General features: G+C 39.7%; 1 protein-coding gene across 1 annotated transcript in view; it reads right to left on the reverse strand.

Moving 5' to 3' along the window:
• Positions 1–25366, reverse strand: part of LOC134533357 (uncharacterized) — a 79191-nt gene that overhangs the window by 5680 nt on the left and 48145 nt on the right. Inside the window, exons 4-7 of the mRNA XM_063370877.1 lie at positions 23299–23530; positions 22433–22551; positions 13250–20856; positions 1612–1729 (exon numbers count right to left, since the gene is read on the reverse strand). Coding sequence (XP_063226947.1) covers positions 1612–1729; positions 13250–20856; positions 22433–22551; positions 23299–23530 — 8076 coding nt within the window. The remainder of the gene's footprint in view (positions 1–1611; positions 1730–13249; positions 20857–22432; positions 22552–23298; positions 23531–25366) is intronic.

The raw sequence follows: 25366 nt of genomic DNA on the forward strand, positions 1-25366 counted from the left end.
AATATTTATTCTATAAACCAGTTGCTAAGATATTCTGCATGACAGGTATTGTAACTTTGAACAACACATGGCTATGCTTATTTTTGCGTACATGAAATGAGTTTTTCGAGATGGTACTGAGTGTTTGGTACGGAAATTGTCGCTTAATTTTATATTTTAATTGATGTTTCATTCAAGCATGTGACCTACTATAATTTATTATCTCTTTGGTATGTCAATTTATATATGTAGATATATATATATATATGCCACTAGTAAAGGTACATTTATGTGCTGTTGCTAAAGAGAGGTAGTAATAATTTATAATTTTAGCTTTAGTTGGGTGCATGGTATGGTCATTGTTTTTCAAACTACATTATGAGATGTATTGATACACATATGGAACGATTAATTTTAATTTATATTCGTTTGAAGTCAGTGAAATATAATATGTTGAATGTTTAAACATCATTGGCGAGTACTGAAAGACACGCTGACATTTTTTCCCGATGGTAGTCACATCTTGCAACATAACATACATGTTGCATGTCCAGTCTCAACATGGCATAGAATCTAGCACTGGACAACCTTTTTGACATCAGAGCTCGTGATCTATTGTAACCATGACACATGTGGCACTGCCAGAAAACAGATCAAACTGCAACAAGGCATGAAATCATGGGAAGATATTATCCATTCTATGAAGTGCCAAAATTTTAAATGAATTTTTAAAGACAAAAAAATATTGTTTAAAAGTGAAAAAGTTTAATATGACCGTTGTGCAAATGGCCTTCTCAGTATGACATCACGACAAAGTTAAGCCCAAACCAAGGAAGAGAGAGGGATGGAAATATTGCATTTTCTTCTGACTCTCGACGAAAAAATCAACCTAAAAATAAATGTGAGTCTTTCAGTACTCGCTAGTAATGTGTTGCATCTAACCTTGGCAACGAGCAAATTCATGTGTTCTCGTGTTGCAAATACACTTATCATACGAAACTCGATTATAACAATTTTTTACGTAACAAAAATTATGCCGAGTGTGAAATACACACGCAAATTGTTTTTTCAACTACAGTACTGGACGCCAATCACACGTACCCTCTGCTAGAATTTGTTTCCGGGGCAGTTACGTCGTCTACTGAATCATTCGATTATCAGGCCGAAGTTTAAAACTACATAATGGAACTGCTTCAATTAGAGCGAAAAAGACTTGACAAATACTAAACCCCAGCTTTGAACCTGATTTTCGACAAGGAATTTTATTAAATTATTGTCAATCTTGTTAAAGTTCTTTAAAAGGTACTATTAAGAAGCTTCCCTTTGGCTTTGCGAACTTTGGTTCGCGCCATCCGCCACAGATGGCAGCACCGAGGTTGTTACACATTTCCGTTCCTCGACTTCCGTCGCATTCAGGAAATGACCGAAAGCTAAGGTGTTGCATATAAAGAAATAAGACGTCAGCCTTTGATGCCGCACAATGTAATTTCACGTTTACGTCTGATCCGTGTGTTCCTCGATTCTTGGGCAAGGAATGCCGGGGTGCAGGTAAGCGGCAGATGCGCGCAGCGGATAGCCTCGACTGCCGAGCCGTCTGGCGGAGGCGTTGCGCAACCCAGGCAACTAGATGACCTCTTCGCAGCGTGTCTTCTCCCCGTCCAAGGAGCACGGAGCACCGGAGGAGCCCGCGGAGTAGCGCGCCCTCGGGAGTAGCGACTCCTTTCTCCGCGCGGCGCTGCACTCGGCCTTCCTGCAAACCAATTCGTGGCTCGAATTCACCTCATTCATTGTGCACGCATGAACCACGACGAATTGAGTAGTTCACACTCGGACTCTACGCTGTTAAATTGCAGTCAATTTAGGAACTTTTCAACGAAGGATTTAATTTAAATAAATGGAGAGTTTTTCGTTATTTCAAATAACTAAATCTTCGTAGAAACTACACCGTTTTTAAATTTCCGAATTGATGTTTTGTTCTAAACAAAGGTGGACAAGAGGAGAGTTCTCTCACTGTATACTTAACCAGATTTCGAATGTTTTGTTAAAATACAAAGAATATTATTTTGGATTCGTGTTCAAAGTAAATGAACTCCGTGTTCTTAAATATAAGAATATAGCAGTAATTTATAACCAGCATTCTTCGTAATTTTAAGTTGACATTTTTAACATTGTAGTTAAGAAATTTTTCCACTGGAAAACATTTGACACGGCTGAGAATCGTTCCAGAAAAATTTTTCTGGCCTTTAAAAGTTGTTACCTGAATCATGAGGCCGCTATTTCAAAGGTAAAATTTATGTCTTCCGTGACATACGCGTTTCCAATTACTCCTAGCAAAAAAAATCTTTGGGGATGCTGTGATCATTAAGCTACGGTCGCGAGTTCGAAACCGAATGACGACGTTACTAAAGTTCATGAGCTCATAAGTGTGGTTTTTTTAGGGGTAAGCATTGTTGTTGTTTGATGTATTATTATGTTTAATGTACATCAGCTATGTTCGCAACTTAACGATCTTGTCAATTTAAAAAAAAAACTTTTTTTTAATAAAATTTATTATGTAAATTTTACACTACTAGCAAAAATAACACATCACTATTAATGTCTTAGATGGGCCGAAGAACCTTCGACTGCTGATGGTACAGGTGTCATCAGGATATTAGTTTTTTGATGCTACCTCAGACATCGGATATTTTTAGTCTCGATAAAGAATTAGCACGGCTGAATAACTTCCAGTCTGCTCTCGCTCTTCCACAGTCGAAGAGGAAAGCAAGCAGTGTATATTGTTGAAGTTAGACCTGAAGGCAACCACCGCCGAGTGTGCTACTGGCCTCGTGTCGTGCACTCCCAGGCCTTAGCGGCGCGGAGGTCTCCAACCAGCGAGGGGGGTGGTTGGCACCAGGCTCCACGCTTTATACCTACCTCCATTCTTGTAACTGAATATTTCCTACTAGAATAATATTATTGTTTATAAATTTAGATGTTTACAACCTAAAAATATTGCATTTGATATAAAATCCTTTTATTGTTTTAAGACAGTAAAAGGATTTTATATCAAGTGCAATATTGGCTTTATGAACGTACCTCAATATTTTCAGGAAAAATCAACATTTATCTGAATAAAGAACACAAAAAAATAATTTTATAATCGTTCGTTAAAGAAGAGTAACGACTTTCTATTTTAGAACACAAAATAAAATTGATTTTCTTTCACCACAGTTATTGTATATTTGCGCGCATATTTCATGATGGCTGAAAGACTTTTACAGTAAAGTTAAACTATAAAACAGCACCTACATATATGGCTTAGGTACCTAATTTCCAGCCTGCGACCTCGTATTATGAACCGAATGCCTTAGCGAACTCAACAACGCAGGGCCCCCAATTCTATTGTCATTTGTCGATTTAAGGACATGTGTCATGCAACATTTGTCAATCACCGACCCCTACTTGCTTTTATGAAGGCCGGAGAATTGCACGTGTGTGTGCTTATGCAGATACATACTTACCTGTTGCTGTACGTAAACAATGTAGAAAGGTCGCTGTTTCTCAGGCAATGTAGATACGAAGAAACCCCTATTTATATACGTACTGCTGACGTATATAGCAGATGTCCCATAAAAAAAACTTTTTACTGTATCATGTATATCAGTATTCTCTCGAAAAACTCATTTCATATATGCATTTTTCTTTTAATATTACCAGCTATTTCTTGGCAACTGGTTTCCAAAGGAATCTTTTGTAAAAGTGCAAAAGAAAAAATTTTCGGTGCAGGAGTGACGATTCAATAATAATAATAATAATAATAAAATCAAATAACAGGCATGGACACAAAGAACTAGCCTTAAGGTGTGATCACTCTAAGCTAGGGCCAGGGACATATCCGAAACACGTGGTAACAACGTGGCATTGTCTCGTGAAGAGCGACAACGTAGACAAGTAACATCTTTTCTGACTGAAAGTGCCAAAAAGGCACACCAGGCCAGAACCAGGGTCAAGCTACAGGCACGCGGGAACCTCTAAGCAGGTCTCACGAGTCGGCAGCCAATGAGGAGGTGGCATTTGCCCGAGTTTGTAGAGGATTGTGGAGGCCAACTACGAGGTTACATTTCCCAGTTCCTCTGGATGTAGAATACTGTTCTACCTAGGTCAAATTTATTCACGTTATTTCTAGGTTCTTTGAGAGTTATATTTAAATTGTTCATGGTTATGGTTTTATGTTTGAATGCAAACGCGTGTTAAACTGTCGGAATGAGGACACTCGGGTGTGTGACGCAAGGCGGCTGGGTCACCAGGTCACAGGAGAAGGTCAAGAGGGAGTCCCCCCCCCCCCCCCCGCAACACGGCGCAGCACGCCACTGCCAGTGCTCCTGCGCGCGGCTCCAAGGCTCGTGTCCTTACGGGCGAGACCGGCGCGCGCTCCAAGTGCCCGGTCGCCTCTACGAGCAAGGCGTGTACCTATGAGACGTTGAGCCCAACGACCTCATCGTTGAAAACTGTGTAACAAAGTTCACTTCACGTACCTTGGGTGGTTTCTTAGATATTCGGTTGGAAAATTTTCAAATTCAGCAGTGTGTAAATGCTCACTTTGACCATGTCTAAGCGCTTGAAATAAATGGTTATCAAACGCCAAACATACTGGAAGTAGGCAGAGTCGAAAATTTCCTGGAATTCCAGGGTGGAGGGGGAAGCAGGGGACCTTATAATTCCAGGGGCATGTACAACCCCCCCCCCCCCCCCCAATAAATAAACAAGCAAGTGAGCGAGTATTTCAGGACTCACCAGAGATATGCAACATCCAACCTCAGTAACGAGCTAATTCATGTATTATCATGTTGTAAATACACTTATAATACGAAACTCGAATACGAAACTAAACGTAAAATATTTTAAATAATGTCGAACGTGATACATTTATACGCAAATTATGTTTTGAACTACATTTCTTGACGCGAAACATACGTAGTTTCCGCACCCGCCACTAGATTCGTTGCCGGAGCAGCTACGTCGACTATTGTATAATTTGATTAGCAGACCGAAATTTTAATTTATATAATAAAATGGCTTCAATCAAAGCGAAAAACACTTTTAAAAAAACTATACCGTGGGTTTGGACCTGATTCACGACAAGGAATTCATTAAAAGACTGCCCATCTTGTTAAAACTCTTTTAACAGTTAACACTTTAAAATTTCCTTCTGGCTTTGTAAACTTTGGTTTGCCCCATACACCACAAAAGGCAGCATTGTGGTTACACAATTCCGTTCATTGTGACTTCCGTTCCATTCACGAGATGACTCCTAACAAAAGCCGTATCCCGAGAGCTGAGAAGGTGCCTGTGGAGAGGGGGAACAGCACAGTGGTACACCTGCTCGGTTGTTCAAGCGAGTCGCTTGGGCAACCCTGATCACCCCTGGGGCGACGTAGTGTGGAGAGTCGGTTGTTTCTGGCACGTAGCTCGTGTGTGCCCGCTCGCTTCAAGCACGTGGCCAGACAGGATTGCGAACTTCCAATCGCGGAGAAGGAAGTGAGGAAAAATTGGACAATTTCACACACAATTGGCGTGCGTAATTTTCACGAAAGAACGAGAGAGAAATCTCCCCACGCGTGGTAGGGTTTTGAGTTGTTAGAGTCTTCTGAGATGAAGTTAGAGTCGTCCTTGCGGCAAGGCGGTAGAAAGATGAAAAATGCTGCCAATTACTGTGTGCATGTAAGTACCTTGAAATCTCTGAAGCACCACCAGTCTGGACTGTATATTCTGAATCATGCCATGGAGGAATGCGCAATAAGAGGAAAACAGTGACTGAGCATGAAATAAACCAAATGATTTGCTCTAAACACCACGCGTTTCAGGTTTGGAAAGAAATCCTAGGAGTAAAACAGCAAAACGTCTTTGAGAACTCGATGTGGAGGACTTCGATTGGTTTTAAAAAAAATTTTCCTGAAGCTCGTTTCTCACAAACGTAATGAATTATTTTAGTGCCAGTTCGGATTTGAGAAATAAGTCCTTGTTTCTCTCTCAATTCGTCAATGGTTTTAAATATGTGTGTTTGGTTAACTGGAAGATCGTAGCCAAAATGAAGCATATCTGGCGAGATAAAGAGTGTGGAATTACGGTTAGAAAAGTAGATCATTAATTAAATTACATAATAAAATTGCACAAAGCCACGGAATCACCCAGATTATACTTGGAGCCGAAGATTTAATGAAACGAATTTGTTCTTTTAATTCAGGTAGATAAAAATAATTTTTTTTAATAGAATGACATTATCTGATACTGTTTTTTTTTTGTATAGTTGTTGAAAAACTCGGAGATAATGTGGTTGAACTCTACTCCTTCTCTCAAAAATGTCAGTAGCGGAACGTCGAGAAATGATAGTCTCATCTGCATCCACAGTGAAGGAAATTTTTTGTAAGTTTGCAAAAAGAACATAAATTTTAGAACAAGTTGCAAACAATTTCTTAGTAAACATGCAAGCAAATCGCTGTAAGTTTACAAACTAATTATTCCTTTGGTTGATTCCTGCGACGTAACAACATGACAAGAGCTACGCATCTGTGACTTAATTCTGAAGCACATCAATGTCATCCCACGTGATTCGTCAACCGCTACGAGTACCTTCCGTTTATGCATAGGGACCGGAAAAATTCGCGGATTCAATGACCTCTAGGATAGCCTCCATTATCCTCTGCATTTCTCAAGTAAACACGCGTGTTCATTGGGTACTAAATTGTGAGGCGTCTCCACTGGGTAGCTTGTGATTCGACGCTTCTTTGGTCGATAGTCTCTCATTGGTCCAGAGAGCTCCAGTTAATTAGCGACCCAATAGCATAACCAGCAGAATTGTACACATGTTTGAATTTCAGCCTATCAAGAAATGAATCCGCGAATTTTTCCGGGCTCTATTTATGCGTAATCCTACGACGTGGAGAAATGAAAATCGCAGATGAGTAGGTAATGTGTACACCTGTTGCGGAGGAGGAACTAGGGGGGGGGGGGTCGTGCAGAAGTGGTTGTCGGAGGCGTGAACGGAGTTGCTCGGCGCGGGGGAGGGGGAAGCGACCCTGTGATTACGTCGCGGCGACAGCAAGCAGCGACCACCTTGAAGACACGCCGCGACCTCGGTGTGTCGCAGTGACGTCACGGAGGCCAGTGCACGCGTGATTGTCTACTCGGGTCAGCGCACGGGTAGATCACCCAAGTGTCTACACTCTAAGTAGGCTATAGTAACCAATAGGGCCGTGCATTTTTCGCAAAAAAAAAAAATTCCAGACCAGCTGTGTCCTAAAACTTTGCAGCATTGTCTGTGTTTCGTGGTTGGCTGGGTTTATTTATACTGTCAACACACCAATCAAAGCCAACCAGTGCGGAAGCAAACGCGTCCAGAATGTCTCGACCAATCAGGGCGGTGGCTGCTCTTGCGGACGGCCGCCAGTTACAAGGAAGCAATCGCTGACACGGATATACCTTGTTGCAGTCTAATCAGTCTATTTCGCGGAAAGTACATGCCCCTAGTAATCAGTCTTAAATAATTTTGGAACAACTGTAACAGTATCACAGACATTCAATAATTTATATAGTTTCTTTTTTTTTTCAGTCTAACGTTTAGGCTCCCGCCTATCCGGTGTGCAGTGCTTTAGAAGAGAATCACGCAAATTTAAACTGCTCAAGATATGCGAGTGGTGTATGTTTTCGAAAAGCATTTAAGTGCGCTGAGGGCGAATAAGTAGACTACTTCTGTTTCCATGCCTTGTTTTTAAAATATGTTTTCAGAATAATCTTCAGGCATGAAAGATGCGTTAGAGATTCTTGAAGGCACTCATGAGACTTTAATAACATCTCTATCTACTTTTCTCCGCCAAACAATGTTCTGATCACCGTTCGGATATAACAGTTTCTCCAGAGCATGACGAGAAGACTGTGCGCCAGTACACAGCCTTGCGCTTAGAGGCGACACCGTGCTAGAAGCACCAGCGAGCGTCGCTCTTATCATCCAGCTTTACCAACAGCGACTAAGTGGACCCCTTAAAGGGAGGCAATTTAACTTGAAAGATAACATATTGATTTAAACAGTTTTTATTCCGTAACTATTTGTTATTGTTTAACATTGAAAATTTTCGCTAGTTAACGCAGAGATAAAACATTTAAATATTTTCAAAGGCCATGACATAACAGTTGAAGTCATTCCCAAAAATGTATTTAGTACTAAACTCTGATGACTCACAGTGGAAACTATTAATAGCAGCATGTCACTTTAAACTTCTGGCATTTCATTAATTAATTACTATGATTTAACGAAATCAATTTTTAAAATTAAATCATAGGATATAGTTATGGCCTAAAAACGGTTGCAATCAAGATGGCGTCTTTCGTTTCCTGTTTCTCTTTCTTACTTTGTTTTGTGTGCATCGAGATTTACGTTTCGTAATCAGCGATATCATCAGCGACAGAAGCCAAACGAAACAAACGATAGATCCTTGGTAATGAATTGCCAACGGTTCGTAGAGTGAGGAAAAGCTCCCAGAATCTGCCATTTGTCAAACCGTATGGAACCGAAATAGCACAGGTGTGCGGGGTGCTCCACAATGCTACTCGTGTCTAGACCGCAGTGCTACTTACTCCGCGGCTGCTGTAGCAAGTGCCTTTACTGTTCAAGTATTAGTTTTCGTGCACAAATTAAAAATTTTTTTTTCAATCTGGCCATAGCAGAAAAAACAATTTGTGAAAAATGCGGATCATTCGTGTTAAGGGCAAGCTGAAGTAGGTTTCAAAGCAAAATAGGCATATTTTACAGATAACTTTAATTATTTATGAGCAAAATTTTTTGGTAAAATATCAAAAAGTAATTGATTCTGTCAGATAACCATTATTACTTAATAATAAATACTGGTAGAAAATTCCTGGATGGCGTAGGCACATGTTTAAAAACTGTTTTATGATGCAGAGATATGAGTTAACCTTTATAAAGGAATTTATCAGTGGATGTGGCTATTACAATGATCCAAAAGTTGGTATTCTGAACAATATACATAAATTCGAATGAATACTATATAAGATAAAGTTTTCTTTAAAAAACTGAATAACCTTCTGTTAAAAATTTTAAAGCCAATGGTTGTACAAATACTGGTAACAGTTTAATATTAACTAAAATAGTTTCCAGCAGTACAAATAATTATTACACAGAATTGTCACTTTTAAAGTTGTTGCCATGTGTGAATCACACTTAAGAAAACACAGAGCGTTTGAAAACTAATGTTTTTTTTATTTCATGTTTTAAAATAATTCAGAATAAAAATAATAATATTAATAATAAATAGTTAAAATGACAAGATAAACCATATCTGTTTTAAAAACTGAAAATTTTGGAAAAGGTAGGATAGTAGATCACAGCCTCAACCTGCAACTATAAAACATTCTTAGAATAGGTACAGAAACAAAATTAAACCATCCAGCTATGCGTTGGAAATATTTAATAACTGTCTCCTATCAATACACTGCTAATGCAGCGAGTGGCAATAGACAATTGGAAGCAATTTGCCTTTGCAAAGTTACTTAAAAGTACTACTTACGTAATAAAACGACCCAAAAACTCAACACCACACAGACTTTATTCACAATTTATAGTACAAAATATTCACATTCATTTACACAATAACGATGTATAGAGAAGACATACGCTAGACAATCAAGATTCAATAAGTTAAGAATACGTTTCAGAGTGGAACAAAAATGTTAGTGCATTCAGATAAAATTACACGTTTTATCTTACCGTAGCATAATAGTTTCTAATATTGCACATAAGTTTTTTTTCTATTCTATTTCATTTGGAATATTTACTCGAACATTGACAAATTTAAGGACTTCTGTTGAGGATTAGAAAGGAAAAAATTATGTTTATTTATCTTTCTAAATAAAATTAGTCTGTTAGATAGAAGTACATCTATAGGCATTTTTCAAGAAATTTGCAGCAAACATTCTATAAATTATAAAAATACTTGCAGGAATTAAATGCCACATCAAATGAGCTGTCTGTAAATATCAACACAAAATTCGAATGCATTATTACCGCTGCAGTTAAACTTTTACTGAAGCAGCAGTATTGGAAGCGAGTTATTAAGGATAGTTTTTTTTAAGGTACATTAAGAATATTAAATCAACAAAATTAAAATTTGGCAGGGTGTATAGGTTTTTTGAGATTCAGAAAGTTTGAAATATATGGATCTTTTATGTCAAAATTATTTTGGTTAGATATTCCTCTAACATGGCCTCATTTTAACCGTACGAAATTCAATTAAATATTTTAATTGAATAGTTCTCCGCAGCTGCATTCAATTACATGACACCATTGTGCGCGAAGAAAGCTCCAATAAAATCTGTCAATTATTTTATATGATTTACTGTTGATTATTGAAAAATCATTTAAACGTGTTGATTACAATGGATGTCAATTACTTCCTACAAATGTTGCATGTTTCGAATAATGTTTGAAATTACTCATCATTCTGATCTAATTTTAATATTACTTTAGAGTATGTTTATTATATTTATTGTTTTCAGAAATGCAGTCCCACAACTAAGACGTCAGTTCAACCAAAATATGTTGTTTCTTTTAACTATGCATTGGATATCGATTATTAAAGTCACGTGGGGTAAACTTATTAAATGGTGAAAAAAATATTTGTATGCCAATAACATGCAGAATTTATAAGAGATATAAGTGGTAACCTGCCTAAGTAAAACATTGTTATTTAACACTTTTTTACTTATGGTCTGGCCATTAGGTAATTTTCCATTAACTTGCATCTCAACTAATTGATTGTTGTGAACTAAAAGCTGTTTCTAGTGTAGTTTGGCTTTTTTATATACTATCACCACTGGTATAAAATATACCCTACTTCCAATACAAAATTTTATGTACAGTGTAGATCAAATATTGAACTGTAAGGTAATACAAACAATAATACATAGTGAGTATTTGGATAGATTTGGATTATTTTGACCAAGAAATTAGAGCAACTTTTATATTCCTTTTTTGTGATTTTCTCAGGAAAATTTCAAAAGAAATGTGACATGCCATACTACATTTAGGAGTTTGATTTCAAAGTTTACCGTATCAAAAACAAACATCCAGACAATACACAATAATGACATTTTTGCCTAAAAAAATGTAGTGTACCGTGAAAAACCACATAAAATAAGTAAGTATAGATAACTAATGATAAAATTCATACCATGACTGTCACTACTAAGTAAATTTGTTTCACAAATGACTTACGAACATTGACTAATGGGTTGCATCCATCACATAAGCAGATAGAATAAAAATATCTCTGTTATCGTTTCAACCTGAGAAAAATGAATGCTTTTATTTTATCTACGTCTAGATTCCCTTTGCGTCACTTCAAAATATCTGAAAGAACATGAGCTTGACTTTTTGAGATACTGCAAGCCTTGTCATCTTAATAATAGTATGAAACGCTCAAAAACAATTACTTTTGTTATGCCTTTTAATATCGATAGTTCGAAACGGGGAAATAAACTGACGGAAACAGTAATGGTTTATGTTTTTAGAAACATAAAATTATCTTTAAATATTATATATTTAGTAACTTAAGTTCTATTATGTTTGATTATTAAAATTGAGAAACATTTATCTGTAAAAAACTTTCTTCTAACAATGGCATGCCAAAAAGGAATTATTTTATAAAGGTTTATCAAAAATATTCTTATTTACGGATATCAATAATTATTTAGTAAAAATGTGAAGTTTTGGCAGACGTAATGGCTGTTTCAAAGGCATAAAAGTGTCCGAAATTTCCTTTGCATTTTTTTTTTTTGCAAAAATTATGTCTTCAATAACTGGCTAAAGCATTTTTTGACTTATGTGCTCTCATTTATCTACAGTCAATATTTCTACTAAAGTAAACATAAAATTTGATTGTAAAGTGTAAACTATCGCAACAAAAAAAATCTTATGAATGTTGAGCTTATGTTACGAACGTATATGAGCATCATATTATCAAGTCCAAAGATTTCAGTTTCATTTTTCGTACCATTGTATTTAAGGCTCCGTCCGCACACCATGTTGATTTTTTTTTTTTTTTCATTTCTATTATTTAAGGGCCATTCCTGAAAACCGTAATGCGATACTTCCCTTGTATTTTTTGCTAGGTCACTATTATTTTCAACAAATATTCACTAAGTGTAATATAATGAGTGTAAAATTTGAGCAATTTATAATAATTACGAACAGTTTCGCGACATTTTACAGCCATTATATTACACTTAGTATTTGGTGACAGCATTTGTGACAAAACATCAAATGCAAAGGAGGTAATGTGTTAAACTCTACATAAATATCCTTTAAATAATATTAATGACGAAAATATTTTTAAAAAATCTACATGGCATCTGAGACCAAGACTTAAAAGTATATTTTCAGTACCGATAACTATGCTAATATACTCTAGATATTGAGTCCTTATACAAATTATCTTGCAACATTTCGCCACAACTGAACAAATAGCTACATAAAATAGAAACACTTGGAAACATGGTCAAAACTAATAAGTAATACAAAATGATACCCTTAAATACGAGATTTCTTCCTTTTGTTTAATAAGGACCATTTCAAGAAATGTCCTAAAAACAAATATTTAGTATGAATGTACACACGTATATATAGATACATCGGCGCATATTGAGGTACATGAACTCTAAATAAAATGAACATGAAATATACTTTTCTTAAAATACTACATGTTCAACCAGAATTATTCTTATGGTGTCAAGGAACAAAACTTGCTTGAGCTAACATCACGCATGAATTAATTACATGGGTCAAAATTAAAATGATCTATAGTAAAATTGATTACATTCTGGCATGTTGTGAAACCTCAAAACAACTAATCCTTAATACTGATATTCACCACTTCCAACATTAACATTATGTTTCACTATCGGTGTCACTACACAGGAAGGCACAAGTTATTAGTGACACAACAGTTCTCATTACAACATGTTTTATAGGATTCTTGCTCCAGTCATTCACAGGCAATATGGAAGTAAATAAACCACGTTTACAGACAAAACTCTTGAGCAGAAATCATAAACAATTTCAGAACTCTTCGCGTAGCACTCGAAACATAGTTGCACTATTCATTGTAGTACCGGTAACAGACCTTGGGTCCACGCTAGACGCTTCTATGGCCACAATTGCAGCATGTATCACGGGCTGAGTCTTCCAGGGCAAGACTGTCGCGTCCTTTAGCCCCACCTGGAGGCCAAATTGAACAAGGAACGTAGTAAGCTGACGGCTCTGTCGTCGATCTCGTATTTCTCGTCGGAGCTGGAGTCGTATTCGTCCGGCGACTCGGAGCTGGACGCCGTGGTCTGCTCGACGACGTCTTCCGTCGACGACTGCGTCGAGGGGTCCTCGGTGGTCGTGGTGGAGTACTTCCTGCCTCTTCGGGACTTGGCCGCGCGCGCCGCCGGCGAGGGAGGTCTGCGTCTGGCGGGGACCGGTCTCCTGACCGGGGCCTGCTCTTGCACTCCGTCGGGCAGCCGCAGCACAGCGTCTATGAAGCGGAGCTGGGCCTCCTGTATGGAGTTGTCCTTCAGGCTGTCGTTCACCAGCAGCAGCACCAGCCTCCTCACGGTCGAGTTGGTAGTCGCCGTCTTCATGACGTTGAGCAGCGCCGTGGCGCTCGTCACGTTCAGCTCCGGCATGCCCCCCGTCTCCTGATTGGGCAAGCTCTTGGAGCCCGAGAGCATTCGTCGCAGATGCTGCATCGCCTGCGCCTGTTCGGGAGTCTCCATCACCTCGGAGAACTTCGCCATCATGTCACGCACCTCGGTGGCAGCACTTCTAGTGCCTGTGGCCATCTCGATCCTCCTGCCTGTCCTTTCGGCATCGGCAGGAGGAATCGACGTATTCTTGAAAGATTCTCCTCGATCTACATTCTGATATGAAATCGACCTTAGAGCTGGTTGTGTGACAGTGTTCATTTCAGTAACTGTTGTAGGAGTGACCACAGAAACAGCGCCAGTAGCATATGCGCTTTCTCGACTTTCATTGTTTACATCTACCTCTGCACGATCACGAGTTAGATTTCTATTGTTTTTGTCGTTTTTTGAAATAGTACTTAATGTTGTCGATTTAAACTTTCTTGACTGTCGTCTATTTGAATTTGGTGTCACTCTAACCATTGATTTTGATGTTATTTCTACATTTGAGAAAGATGTGTATCCTGAGGTAGGAATAGGAGTTGAAGATGAAATATTTAATTCATATGTTACTACCGAATCTTTTGAGTTCAATGTAGTGTCTTCTTTGTTGTTTTCTGTTTTATTTAAGAAAGCTGTTGGTGTTTGAATGTTTGATTCTTCTGGTGCTGTATTTGTTTTGTTTACTCTTGATTTTTGCCTGTCATATCTATTGTTATTTTGAGATTTTGTTTTTCCACTTCTTAAAATAATATCATCTGGAGTGGTTTCAATGTCATCAGAGTATATTACTGAGGGTTTTGTATCCGATTGTGGTATTTCTTCTGAATTAATTATATCATCAGATGTCAAATGTTCTAAGGTCACATTTTTTGAATAAATACCATTTTCCCTAGATGGTTTTCTAACCCGAGTCTTAGCACTAGAAATGCTCATTTTATTACCATCTTCATTAATTACTTTTCTAGTATCGGAATCTGTGTAGTTATTTTTGATTCTGTATGAGGCATTCTGTGATTCTTTTCCGTAAGTGTTCTGTAAATCGTCTACTTTAGTGGCCAAAAAGTCTTTTTCACTAGCACTTGCAGAAAGGTTTGCTTTTTCAACATCAAGGCTTGAAACTATAGTGTCAGATGATTTTCGACCACCACTGTTCTCAGTTTCAGGTGTATTGTGTTGACTAAATTCTTTATCTGAGTTTTCACTATCGATTGCAGATGGTGCAGTAGCATCATTTTCTACTAAACGATTTAAGTCTTCTGAAATGAATACTCCTAATACATCATCAATTATTTCCTCTTTCTTTACTTCTTCAGACCAGGGTATATCCCCATCTTCCGGTGGAGTGAGATCTGTTGACAATGTATCAGCCTTTTTGATGTATTTATTTAATGGAGAAAATGTTGTTGGGTTAACTATTTCCCCAGTAGACACAGCTGTTTTTGATTTCCGCCTATTGCCTCTTGAGACCTTACTATCGGGTCTTTCTGATGTAACCTGTAAATTATTTTGAAAGCCACCATAACGAGGACGGCTGCCATCATTAACACCTCCAGCTGTTGGCATGAAGTATGTATCATTCTCATTTGTAATTAGTGAACTAACAGTGTAATTGGTTGTATCATCACTCACATCAAATAGATTGTTTACCTCTTGGGCTATCGTCGATGGACCTGGGGTAGAGTGTAGCCAATCAGTAGTTTGAACCTTGTTATTAGAAGATATTTTAGTTCGTAATTTATTGGACATGCGAGTATTTTCATTTAATATTTCTTCGGTTACATTATAAGCAAAATTTTCTTTAATAGCTCTACTTAAATTTCGGTTCATTTGTAAATTGCTAATGACAGTTGACTCATTCAGTTTTCTCGATCCATTGAATAATGAGTAAGAACTTGATTCTGTGTTTAAAATATCTGATGCACGATGTTGTCCTCTATTTACAACTTTAGATGGAGGTCTTTTAATCATTGGGTGCTTCGTGACATCTGAGAAGTCCAATACTTCGTCCTTTTCTTTTGTGGCAGAAGGAAATTCACTGATCATAGTGGTAGCAGTAGATACTTCAAATTTGTTAGAAAGTGTAGTAGTGTATGATTCTTCTCCAGATATTACTGAACTCGGTTCTGTGGGCCGAACTTCAGAAAGAGCTTTTCTAAATTCTTCTGGATCATCTAGATAGGCTGACAAAGCCCGACTGAACACTTGGGCGAGTGCACGTAAATCTGGAGTTTTGTTTCGGATCAGGTCACTTTCATAGAAATCATTCGATGAGAAATTTGTTGATAACTCACTCTGTTCATTTATGTTTTCAAGTTGACTTAACTTTTCACCATAATCTTCTTGTAGTTCCCGAATTGCTGTATCAATTTTTCTTGCTCTGTTACCTCTTTCTTGACTGCGAGATTTTCCTCTTGATCTTTTTTGTGTCTTCTCTGTAGTACTGGAAGAAATTGTCATGGTATCAAAAGAGTTTTGAGGCATGCTCGTGTGTTGTAGTGTAGAAGTTTTCTTGGATCCTACAAAAAGTCTGGAATAAGAATCCTTTGTAAGCTGTGTAAGCAGTGGTGGAAGTGTTGCAGAAACAAAAGATTCTGTTTCATCATTAATTGTAACTTCCTTTAAAGTATTTGTTTCATTTACTACAGCTGTGTCATTATTTTCTATAGTCTTGTTGCTATTTGTTGCAAAATAAACAGAAAGGGAATGCAATGCTTTGGGACCTAAAGATGGTGGTATATCAAGTCCTTCTCTGCTATTTTCAAACTTATCTACATTATCAATTATGTTTTCAGTAGCTGATGAGTTATTGACAATCGTTGGATCCTTATTTGAATTACCTATGTCAAGTAACTCTTCTGTCAATGATGTATTATATTGAGTCTGATCTTCCATAGGTGGTAAGAGCTCCCTTGTTAATTTTGTGTATAAAGATCGTGTAACCTGTGCAAAAGAGTCATTTGTAACTGATTTCTTTGTTGTTCTAGAAGGTTTTTCAGTCGTAGTTGAGGGTTTGTAACGTCTCCTTGAATCTATCCTCGAAATATTTTCTCTTTGTGACTGTATTTCACTATATTTTATAGATTTTCTTCCCTCCATTACTTCACCATTACTAGAACGAATTGGAAGAGAGCTTATAAGCGAAACATTTGGTCGTTTTTGTTTTTCTGCATATTCAGTTGTGTTTTCTTGTAAAGTAATGGGTTGGGAAAAATTTTGCTCTATAAAACTAAAGCGTCCTGTAGCATTTACATAATTATTAGGTTTGGGTGACACAGATCTATTGAGATTAACATATACTTTCCTTCTTACATTTTCTCCATCATATTCAGCTACACCAAATTTATTATAGTGTAATGTATCATTAACAGTAGGATTTTTATCTTCATCAAATGTTAGAGGAGAAACTAGTACTGGCGAGTGTTTTTCAGTATCATTAGAAGAAAACGAAACAGAAATGTATGGGTCTAGAGTGAAGTTTTCTATACCTTCTTTGACTTTCTTTTTCTTATGGTCATTGTTCAATGTTTCGGATCTTTCATTTGATTCTTCTTTGTAACTGTTTTGAAATGTTTTGTTATTTTGTGGTTTGTTTTCACTTAACGAAAAATTATGTTTTTCCATAAACGTATTTAGTTGAGCCCTAATTGGTTCTACCCTTTGAGACAATGCTATAGCTAAGCCACGAGAAGAATTTTGTTCAGAGTTTGTAATTTCAAATGTATTTAACTTATCATTGTTGGTACCTCTTGGCCTTCCCATCATTATTTTAGATGTACCAGATTTTCTTCTGTCTGCAGTTAAGGTAAGCACTGTTGTAGTTTCAAAAATATCTAGAGAAAAATTTTTCATTGGTAGTTGAGTACTAGCAATCTCTTCTATAGTCACTGGTTTAATTGTGACCTCATCTGATCCTAATATGGGAGATGATGTTTCTTCTAAACCTAAATTATCGTCATCATTTTCACTAAGTGAGTCATTTGACAATTTTTCTGAGGGCAATAAAGGAGGAATAACAGTGCTTGATTCAGATGTGATTCGCAGTCTACCTTTCCTTCTTGAATCTCTATTACTTGTATTGGTGTTTGTATTTGATTTTATTAACATATCACTTTGCAAATTTTCTTCAGTTTTAAATGCTCTAAACCTTCCTGACCTACTGGATTGCCTTGCAGGCGAACCTATGGTAATTATATCTTCATCTTTATTTTTTGTGGAAGTGCCTGAGTTAAGAGAAAATATACTTCCGTTGGTGTCAACTGATTCTTTATCTCTATACTCTTGACTAGATTCGGAAATAGGTAGTGTAAACCTATAAGGTGATGGTGTTGATGATGATCTAATTGTAACTTCTATTATTCTAAGTGAAGGTATTCGGTATCGGGATGATCTGCTAGAGAATATTGACTTTTCAGTGGATGTTTTATATTGAGACGAAGTTCGTGTACGTACTCTAACTGTTCGAGAATTATGCTCAGATGTTTTATTAGAATTTGACTGATTAATCCCAGATTTTAAAATTCTAATAGGTATTTCAGTTTCAATTTTCTTCCTGTTAGTTCTTTGCATTGATGATTCTGACGATGGTGAAGATAAAACGATGTTTTCTGGAAATCTCATATTTTCAGATGGTGTAAGTTTTCTCCTTCTTGACATACGTCCAACAATTGGTGTAGATTTTTCTCGAATTACTGTTATCACCTCCGATGTATCAGTTAAGTTGTTATTTCTAGAATGAGATATGTCTTCACTCTCTGAAATAATTGGATTTTCAATATTTTCGGTGCTTGAAAAATAATCTTGGGTCCGATTTTCTAGACCATGTGTGGAATCATTAGCTCCAGCTGTGATGTCAACAGGCATATCTGTAGTAACTGATGAGTTGGTAACTTCAAAGAGAGATGGCTGTTCGAGAAGTTGAAAATTTTCTTGGATTTCATCTGTAGGAGGTGTTTGAAACTCTAAATTGCTTTCACTATAATTTTTTGTTGTACTGAAATCACTGTGGAATGTGGTTTCTTCCACTACAATTTCTGAAGAACCGTAATCTTTTCCATCATCAATTTGCACTTCTCCCATACTAGATTTTTTATTCGTAGTTTGATCCCCTAGGTTGAGTTGAGGTTTATTTATGGCTGTTGCACTTTCCTGTAAAATGTTTATCTGTTCTTTCCTTTCATCAGGAATGTCTTCATTGCCACTACTTGGATTGAAGTTAACTAGCTCTTCTGGAGGCTGTAATTGTATTTGAGGAACTTGTATTCCTTTCAAAGATTTACTAGCATCATCATTTCTTACAACTTGCACCTCTAGCGGTGTGACTCTCCTGGATAGTGGCACATCTAAAATTTGTTTAGGAGATTTCTTTCTTTGAAATTCAAAGTCCTCAACAGAAGTTTTATTTTCATTATTGACAGCTGATATCTTCGCTACATCTTCAAGAAATTTAATTTTTTCCTCTGTTTTGAAACTGTCTACATCCTTGAACTGTGGTAGTGACTGCTGTTTGTTTGGCGAAACGAACTGGTTTCCCCTGTTACCAACAAACGAACCTGTTTCAGCAGGCTGCTGTCTCTCCCCTTCTGAATCATAAAAGAGAGTGTAATGGCTGTAGCTCCTACTCTTTCCACCAACTCTTTGTTTCTGACTCTGAGGCAACTTAGGTATTTTTGCAGATTCCTGGAAGTTTTCGAGCTCAACTGTTTGTCCGGCTGTGCCAACTTTGTTATCTAATGATGTAATCTCAATTGAAGGGAGCTGAGTTGGTGAGTTGAATTGAAAGTTTCTACCAGACTGTACTGACCTATCTGTTTGATCGGAAAATGACCGTTGTTGGTTATTTCTGTTGATAAATTGTTGATTGCTTTGCACTGACAGAGTACTTTTTGCGGATGAAGTATTTATATGTGGTATATTACTTAATGGTTTTCCTGATAATTGAAGAAAGGGGTCATTCTGCGAAGATATGCTTACAGACTGCTGCTGGGGTCGATTCGACGGTTGCTGTGAAGGAATGTTGATCGATGAGAATGGAGGCCTACTCGTCGTCTGTTGTGACGTTTGCGCCCCGAGAACGCTTTTCCTAAATGAAAGTCGGTTCGGCCCTAACTGTTTGGGCTGCCTGCTGCCCGGGAAGCTGGCCTGTTCGTTCCGCGGCGCCTCGCCCCTCGCCTGCTGGAACTCTTCGCGGATCCCGACGGCGGATCGGAACGGCGACAGCTGGTTCTGAGTGGACGGCTGCTGCGGCCTTGCCGTCTGGTAGTTCTGGCTGCTGTAGTAGTTCTTGCTGAAGTCTAGCTGGAAGTCCTCCTTGGTACCTCCTGGTGGTGCCTGACTGAGCGATGGTGGGGGAGGTTGTGTCGATGGCTGTAGCGGCCTCGCCGTCTGATAGTTCTGGCTGTTGTAGTTCTTGCTGAAGTCTAGCTGCAAGTTCTCTTTACTACCTCTTGGTGGTGCCTGACTGGGCGACGGTGGGGGTGTTTGTGTTGATGGCTGCTGCGGCCTCGCCGTCTGGTAGTTCTGGCTGTTGTAGTAGTTCTTGCTGAAGTCTAGCTGCAAGTTCTCTTTACTACCTCTTGGTGGTGCCTGACTGGGCGACGGTGGGGGTGATTGTGTTGATGGCTGCTGCGGCCTCGCCGTCTGGTAGTTCTGGCTGCTGTAGTAGTTCTTGCTGAAGTCTAGCTGGAAGTCCTCCTTGGTACCTCCTGGTGGTGCCTGACTGGGTGACGGTGGGGGTGTTTGTGTTGATGGCTGCTGCGGCCTCGCCGTCTGGTAGTTCTGGCTGCTGTAGTAGTTCTTGCTGAAGTCTTCCGGTGGTGCCTGACTGGGCGGCTGCGTGTACGGCTGGCCGGAGGAAGGCCGGCCGATGCTGGTGTAGGCGAGCTGGCGCGGCCTGGCCGTGCTGCGCTCTCGCTCCCTGATCACCCCGGGCTTGCGCCCCACCTGCTGTCGGGCCCGCGACTGCGCCAGGGCATCAGCCCGCGCGCGGTACAGCCTCTGGTCGTTGGCCAGCTGCTCGGCGCTGGTGTCGTACAGCTCGCGCGAGGCGGCGCAGTCCACGGTCCACCACCAGTCGCAGATCAGGTGCGACTGCCTGAAGATGGTGCCGTTCGGGCACAGGAACGAGATCTTGCGTCCGTCCGCGCAGATGTGGAACACCTGAAAGTTGCGGGCATTCGTATTGCGTACAGCACTCTCCCATATACACTAGGGTGGGTCGAAAAGGTCTTTTTTTCGAGTATTTAATTATAATAGGGCTCAAAAGTTTCGTAATTGCATCTAATTACTATAAAATAATAATAAAATTCCTACACATGATCATATTTCGCGCAAAACACATAAAGTTAGGCTACTAATGTTAAATTTAGATTTAGACACTCAAAAAACACTGGTAACATTTTTTTGCTCATAATAATGTCCAAGCACTTCATTTTAGATGACTGATTACTGAAAAGATGTATTTAAAAGCCATGTGCTTCATTTTGAGTTCAAGCTTTAAGGCTCAAATATTAGTAAATCTGGTGAAAAAAATAGAGGTTTGACCATTTTACGAACGCACAATATTAATAGAAATTATCAAAGCCTAAATGTCTTAATAATTATTCAGTCTGAGTATTTTTATACATTCTGTTTTGATAAAAGTACATCATTTGCAGCTCTTTATCAATTTCATTATTTTCTTACAAAATTACCAAATACTCAACACCTGGAGGTGGCGGCATTTCAAGTTCAACCCACACCATTTTTAACCATACAACAAATAAAAGCGCGATAAATTATGTTGATTTATTCCAGGGCTTTATTAGATATTCAGTTCTGTGAATATTGAGATCCAGGTTGCTCTAATTACGGACGGGTGACGGACGGGTGAGTCCCGCTGCAGGAGATGGGCGTAGAGGCGGGCAGGTATGGGAGGATGGGTGATGGACGGGTGACGGGCGGTTGAGTCCCACTGCAGGAGACGGGCATAGCGGCGGGCAGGTACTGGCGGATGGGTGATGGACGGGTGACGGGTGGTTGAGTCCCACTGCAGGAGACGGGCATAGCGGCGGGCAGGTACTGGCGGATGGGTGATGGACGGGTGACGGACGGGTGAGTCCCGCTGCAGGAGACGGGCGTAGATGCGGGCAGGTACGGGCGAATGGGTGATGGACGGGTGACGGACGGGTGAGTCCCGCTGCAGGAGACGGTCGTAGCGGCGGGCAGGTACGGGCGGATGGGTGATGGACGGGTGACGTATGGGTGAGTTCCGCTGCAGGAGATGGGCGTAGCGGCGGGCAGGTACGGGCGGATGGGTGATGGACGGTTGACGGACGGGTGAGTCCGGCTGCAGGAGACGGGCGTAGAGGCGGGCAGGTATGGGCGGATGGGTGATGGACGGGTGACGGACGGGTGAGTCCCGCTGCAGGAGACGGGCGTAGCGGCGGGCAGGTACGGGCGGATGGGTGATGGACGGGTGACGTATGGGTGAGTTCCGCTGCAGGAGATTGGCGTAGCGGCGGGCAGGTACGGGCGGATGGGTGATGGACGGGTGACGTATGGGTGAGTTCCGCTGCAGGAGATGGGCGTAGTGGCGGGCAGGTACGGGCGGATGGGTGATGGACGGGTGACGGACGGGTGAGTCCCGCTGCAGGAGATGGGCGTAGAGGCGGGCAGGTAGGAGCGGATGGGTGATGGACGGGTGACGGACGGGTGAGTCCCACTGCAGGAGACGGACGTAGAGGTGGGCAGGTACCTGGCAGTCGGTGTCAGGGTCCGCATAGTAGCCGGAGCTCTTGACCTGCTTGCAGCTGAAGCTGGTCCGGGGGATGCTGGGCAGCACGGGGAAGTCCACGCCGGGCCGGCCTTGCACGCCTGGAACCACGTTCACCATCTTTCACATCGCCCTCGACTGTGAATATCTTCACTCTTTCGCGATCCTAGATAATCTATTAAATACATATTTAATGGTTTTCATAAACTCAAAGGCAAAAAACAAAAGAGATCATGATGTTGTTTAGTTCATAGATTTTAATTAACAGAACAAAAAATGGTTTTCCCAAGGCCCTAGAAACAAGTTTGATTTTGTGGAATTTTCTGAATACAAATTTTTACTGTTTAATGAACGATATACTTCTAATTAATGGTCTAATAAAACGCTACATACTAGCAATAATTTGAAAAATGTATGCCAAGCCTACAGTTCAGGCTAGGATGAATACATACATTCTTCTTAGGATTTTATATACAACTGAATTATTATTATTCAACTGATTAAATGTTGAAATTATTATATTTAATTATAAATATATTTAAAATCATGAGAAAAACACTCAATTTTAGATTCAAAATAATCAAGGACTTTACCCATTTAACCAAGCGAAGCACCTACCTAGGGGCACGGAAGAATGACGATGGTGGTCGTTAGAGGCTTACAACTAGCGTATAGCATATCCCCCTCCTTCGACCGCTAGCGCATGCTTTGGAGTGGCGTCGCCGCCGACGCACTCTCCTCTGACTATTCCCGTCATGCGACAATTGTAGCCCCCGCAGCACCACACTGATATAAGTGATACAAGCGAGGATGGCTGATGAGGCAGTGAGGAGCGGTGCTAGCCTCACCCTGGTACTCGGGCAGCGCCTGGCCACCACCGGTCGCCAGCCTCTTGCGCTGCTGCCGGGGCAGGAAGATGGCGTCCAGCTCCTCCAGGGACAGCTCCTGCGAGGCCTCCTCGTAGCCGGCGGCGCCCGCCATCTGCGTGATGACGAGCGGCAGGCGGCGGCGGAACTCGGTGGCACTGGTGGCGCGCAGCTGCAGCTGGCGCACCATCTCCGAGAGGCTGTGCACCGGAGCCTGCGGGACGACAGCTCTGCAGGCCGGCGTACAGAAGCCCGGCATAAACTGGTTCCGACGCCTTCAGGCGGACGTTTCGCAACCATCGATACTACTGTTACGGCAAAAATACCTGAGATAGCAGCACCGTCGCACAAAAATAACATCGCCTTTCTAAAATTTACTCAAGTACTTTTTGACGTTATAACGTCTTATAAATCGATGAACGCCGGCTGCACGCTCGAAAAATTGTCACGTTCCGCCTGAGCCGAGCGTGCAAGAACCGGCCATCCACCGTGCGAGATAATCTTCTATAATATCAAACAGGTTAAGGCGGGCTTTTTAACTAATTGTCCGTGATTATATTTAAACTAATTATTTAAATTAAATTTCCAAAAAATTTAAATAATATTTGAAAATTAAAAAGTATGCAATTTTTCATCAATGTTTTTTTATGACGTTATCACGTAAAATTATCGTCCGTAAACCGACTTTACAGACAACCCCCTTTTTTTAAGTTGCGATTATTCATTGTTATTACCATTAAAGTGTACTAAGTGTATTCCAGGATAGTTTCGCTACCATGAAGTTTTTTGTTTTTGGCAAACCAATGCGTGAGCTACGTCCTACGATGTTCACGAAATTGAATACATCGTCGAAATCAACGCAAAAGTGAGCTCTGCGCATGCGCACAATTCGGGCTACAGATTGGTATCGGATAGGACACCAAAATCGGTTCCCTAAAAACAAAGGACTGGCCGTGTGCTAACCTGGAGTATGAACACGGTTAGGGTACAGACGTAGCATAATCAACACCTTGTAATACCGGCCTAAAGTGCTTCCTGAGGAACCTTAGAAGATGAAGCTGAACAAGAATTGATTGTTAATAATTAAGAAATATTTTAAGATGGAAAACTAAGCGTCTGGATTTTGTTTTGTTGAATGGATATCTACAATCAACGCGAATTTCGTAGATGTAGCAAAATAATTTCGTGTTGTGTAATTGGAAGTAACACGTCACAAATTATATGTAAAATAAAGATGCTACTTTCTATTATTACAAATAAGTAATTTTACTACAGCGACAACATTCGCGGGGGATAAAGAAAAGTGTTCATATTAAATACTTTCTCTATTATTTACAATCATATTGTTCAGCTCGAACTTCAAAGGCCTTCACCAGCCTTTGGTAGCAATTTATATCCCAAGTGGTTTTAGGTGTTATCAACTCATTCTGTCGTGATGAGCCTGCAACTAAAGTTTGTCGGACGAATTCAGACCAACTTATACAGAGTGAGGAGGGGAGCCCGGGGGGGGGGGGGGAGTCTATTGACGTCTCACATATGACTCAGTGTCTCTATTTTGTATTTAGTTTCTTTCAACGTGTTTAAATACCAAATAAAATACAAACCTGTTGAAATTAATTTTTTTCATATATGTATTTTCCCTCTTCGGAAGGGGGCAGCTGAGCCCCTCACTAATAATCCCCCCCCCCCCGGAATTTGCTTGAATCTGACATAAACGCTTAAAACACTACCAACCACACAGCATAATTATATAACCAAAGTAATTTAGTTTGATCCCACACGATGTCACACTCTCAACTACACAATTACTCGGTATCTTAATCTAGATCTCAACATAAACGTTTTATTACAATATTCTGTACAATTTACGTTTGTTTTTTATAATCATGCGAAATACAAAGAATTTTTCTTAATGTATTTTTGATACTAAAGTATGCGTTCCTTATTGATGTAAAGAAACCACGCATGTTAGTTTAACTAATTTGGTTTCGAAATTGAGATACTTATTAACTTCATAAATATCAATATAATAGAACGCGTACAAATTGGC

This window comes from Bacillus rossius, chromosome 6, assembly GCF_032445375.1.
Source record: "Bacillus rossius redtenbacheri isolate Brsri chromosome 6, Brsri_v3, whole genome shotgun sequence".
In the NCBI taxonomy this organism is placed as follows: Eukaryota; Metazoa; Arthropoda; class Insecta; order Phasmatodea; family Bacillidae; genus Bacillus; species Bacillus rossius.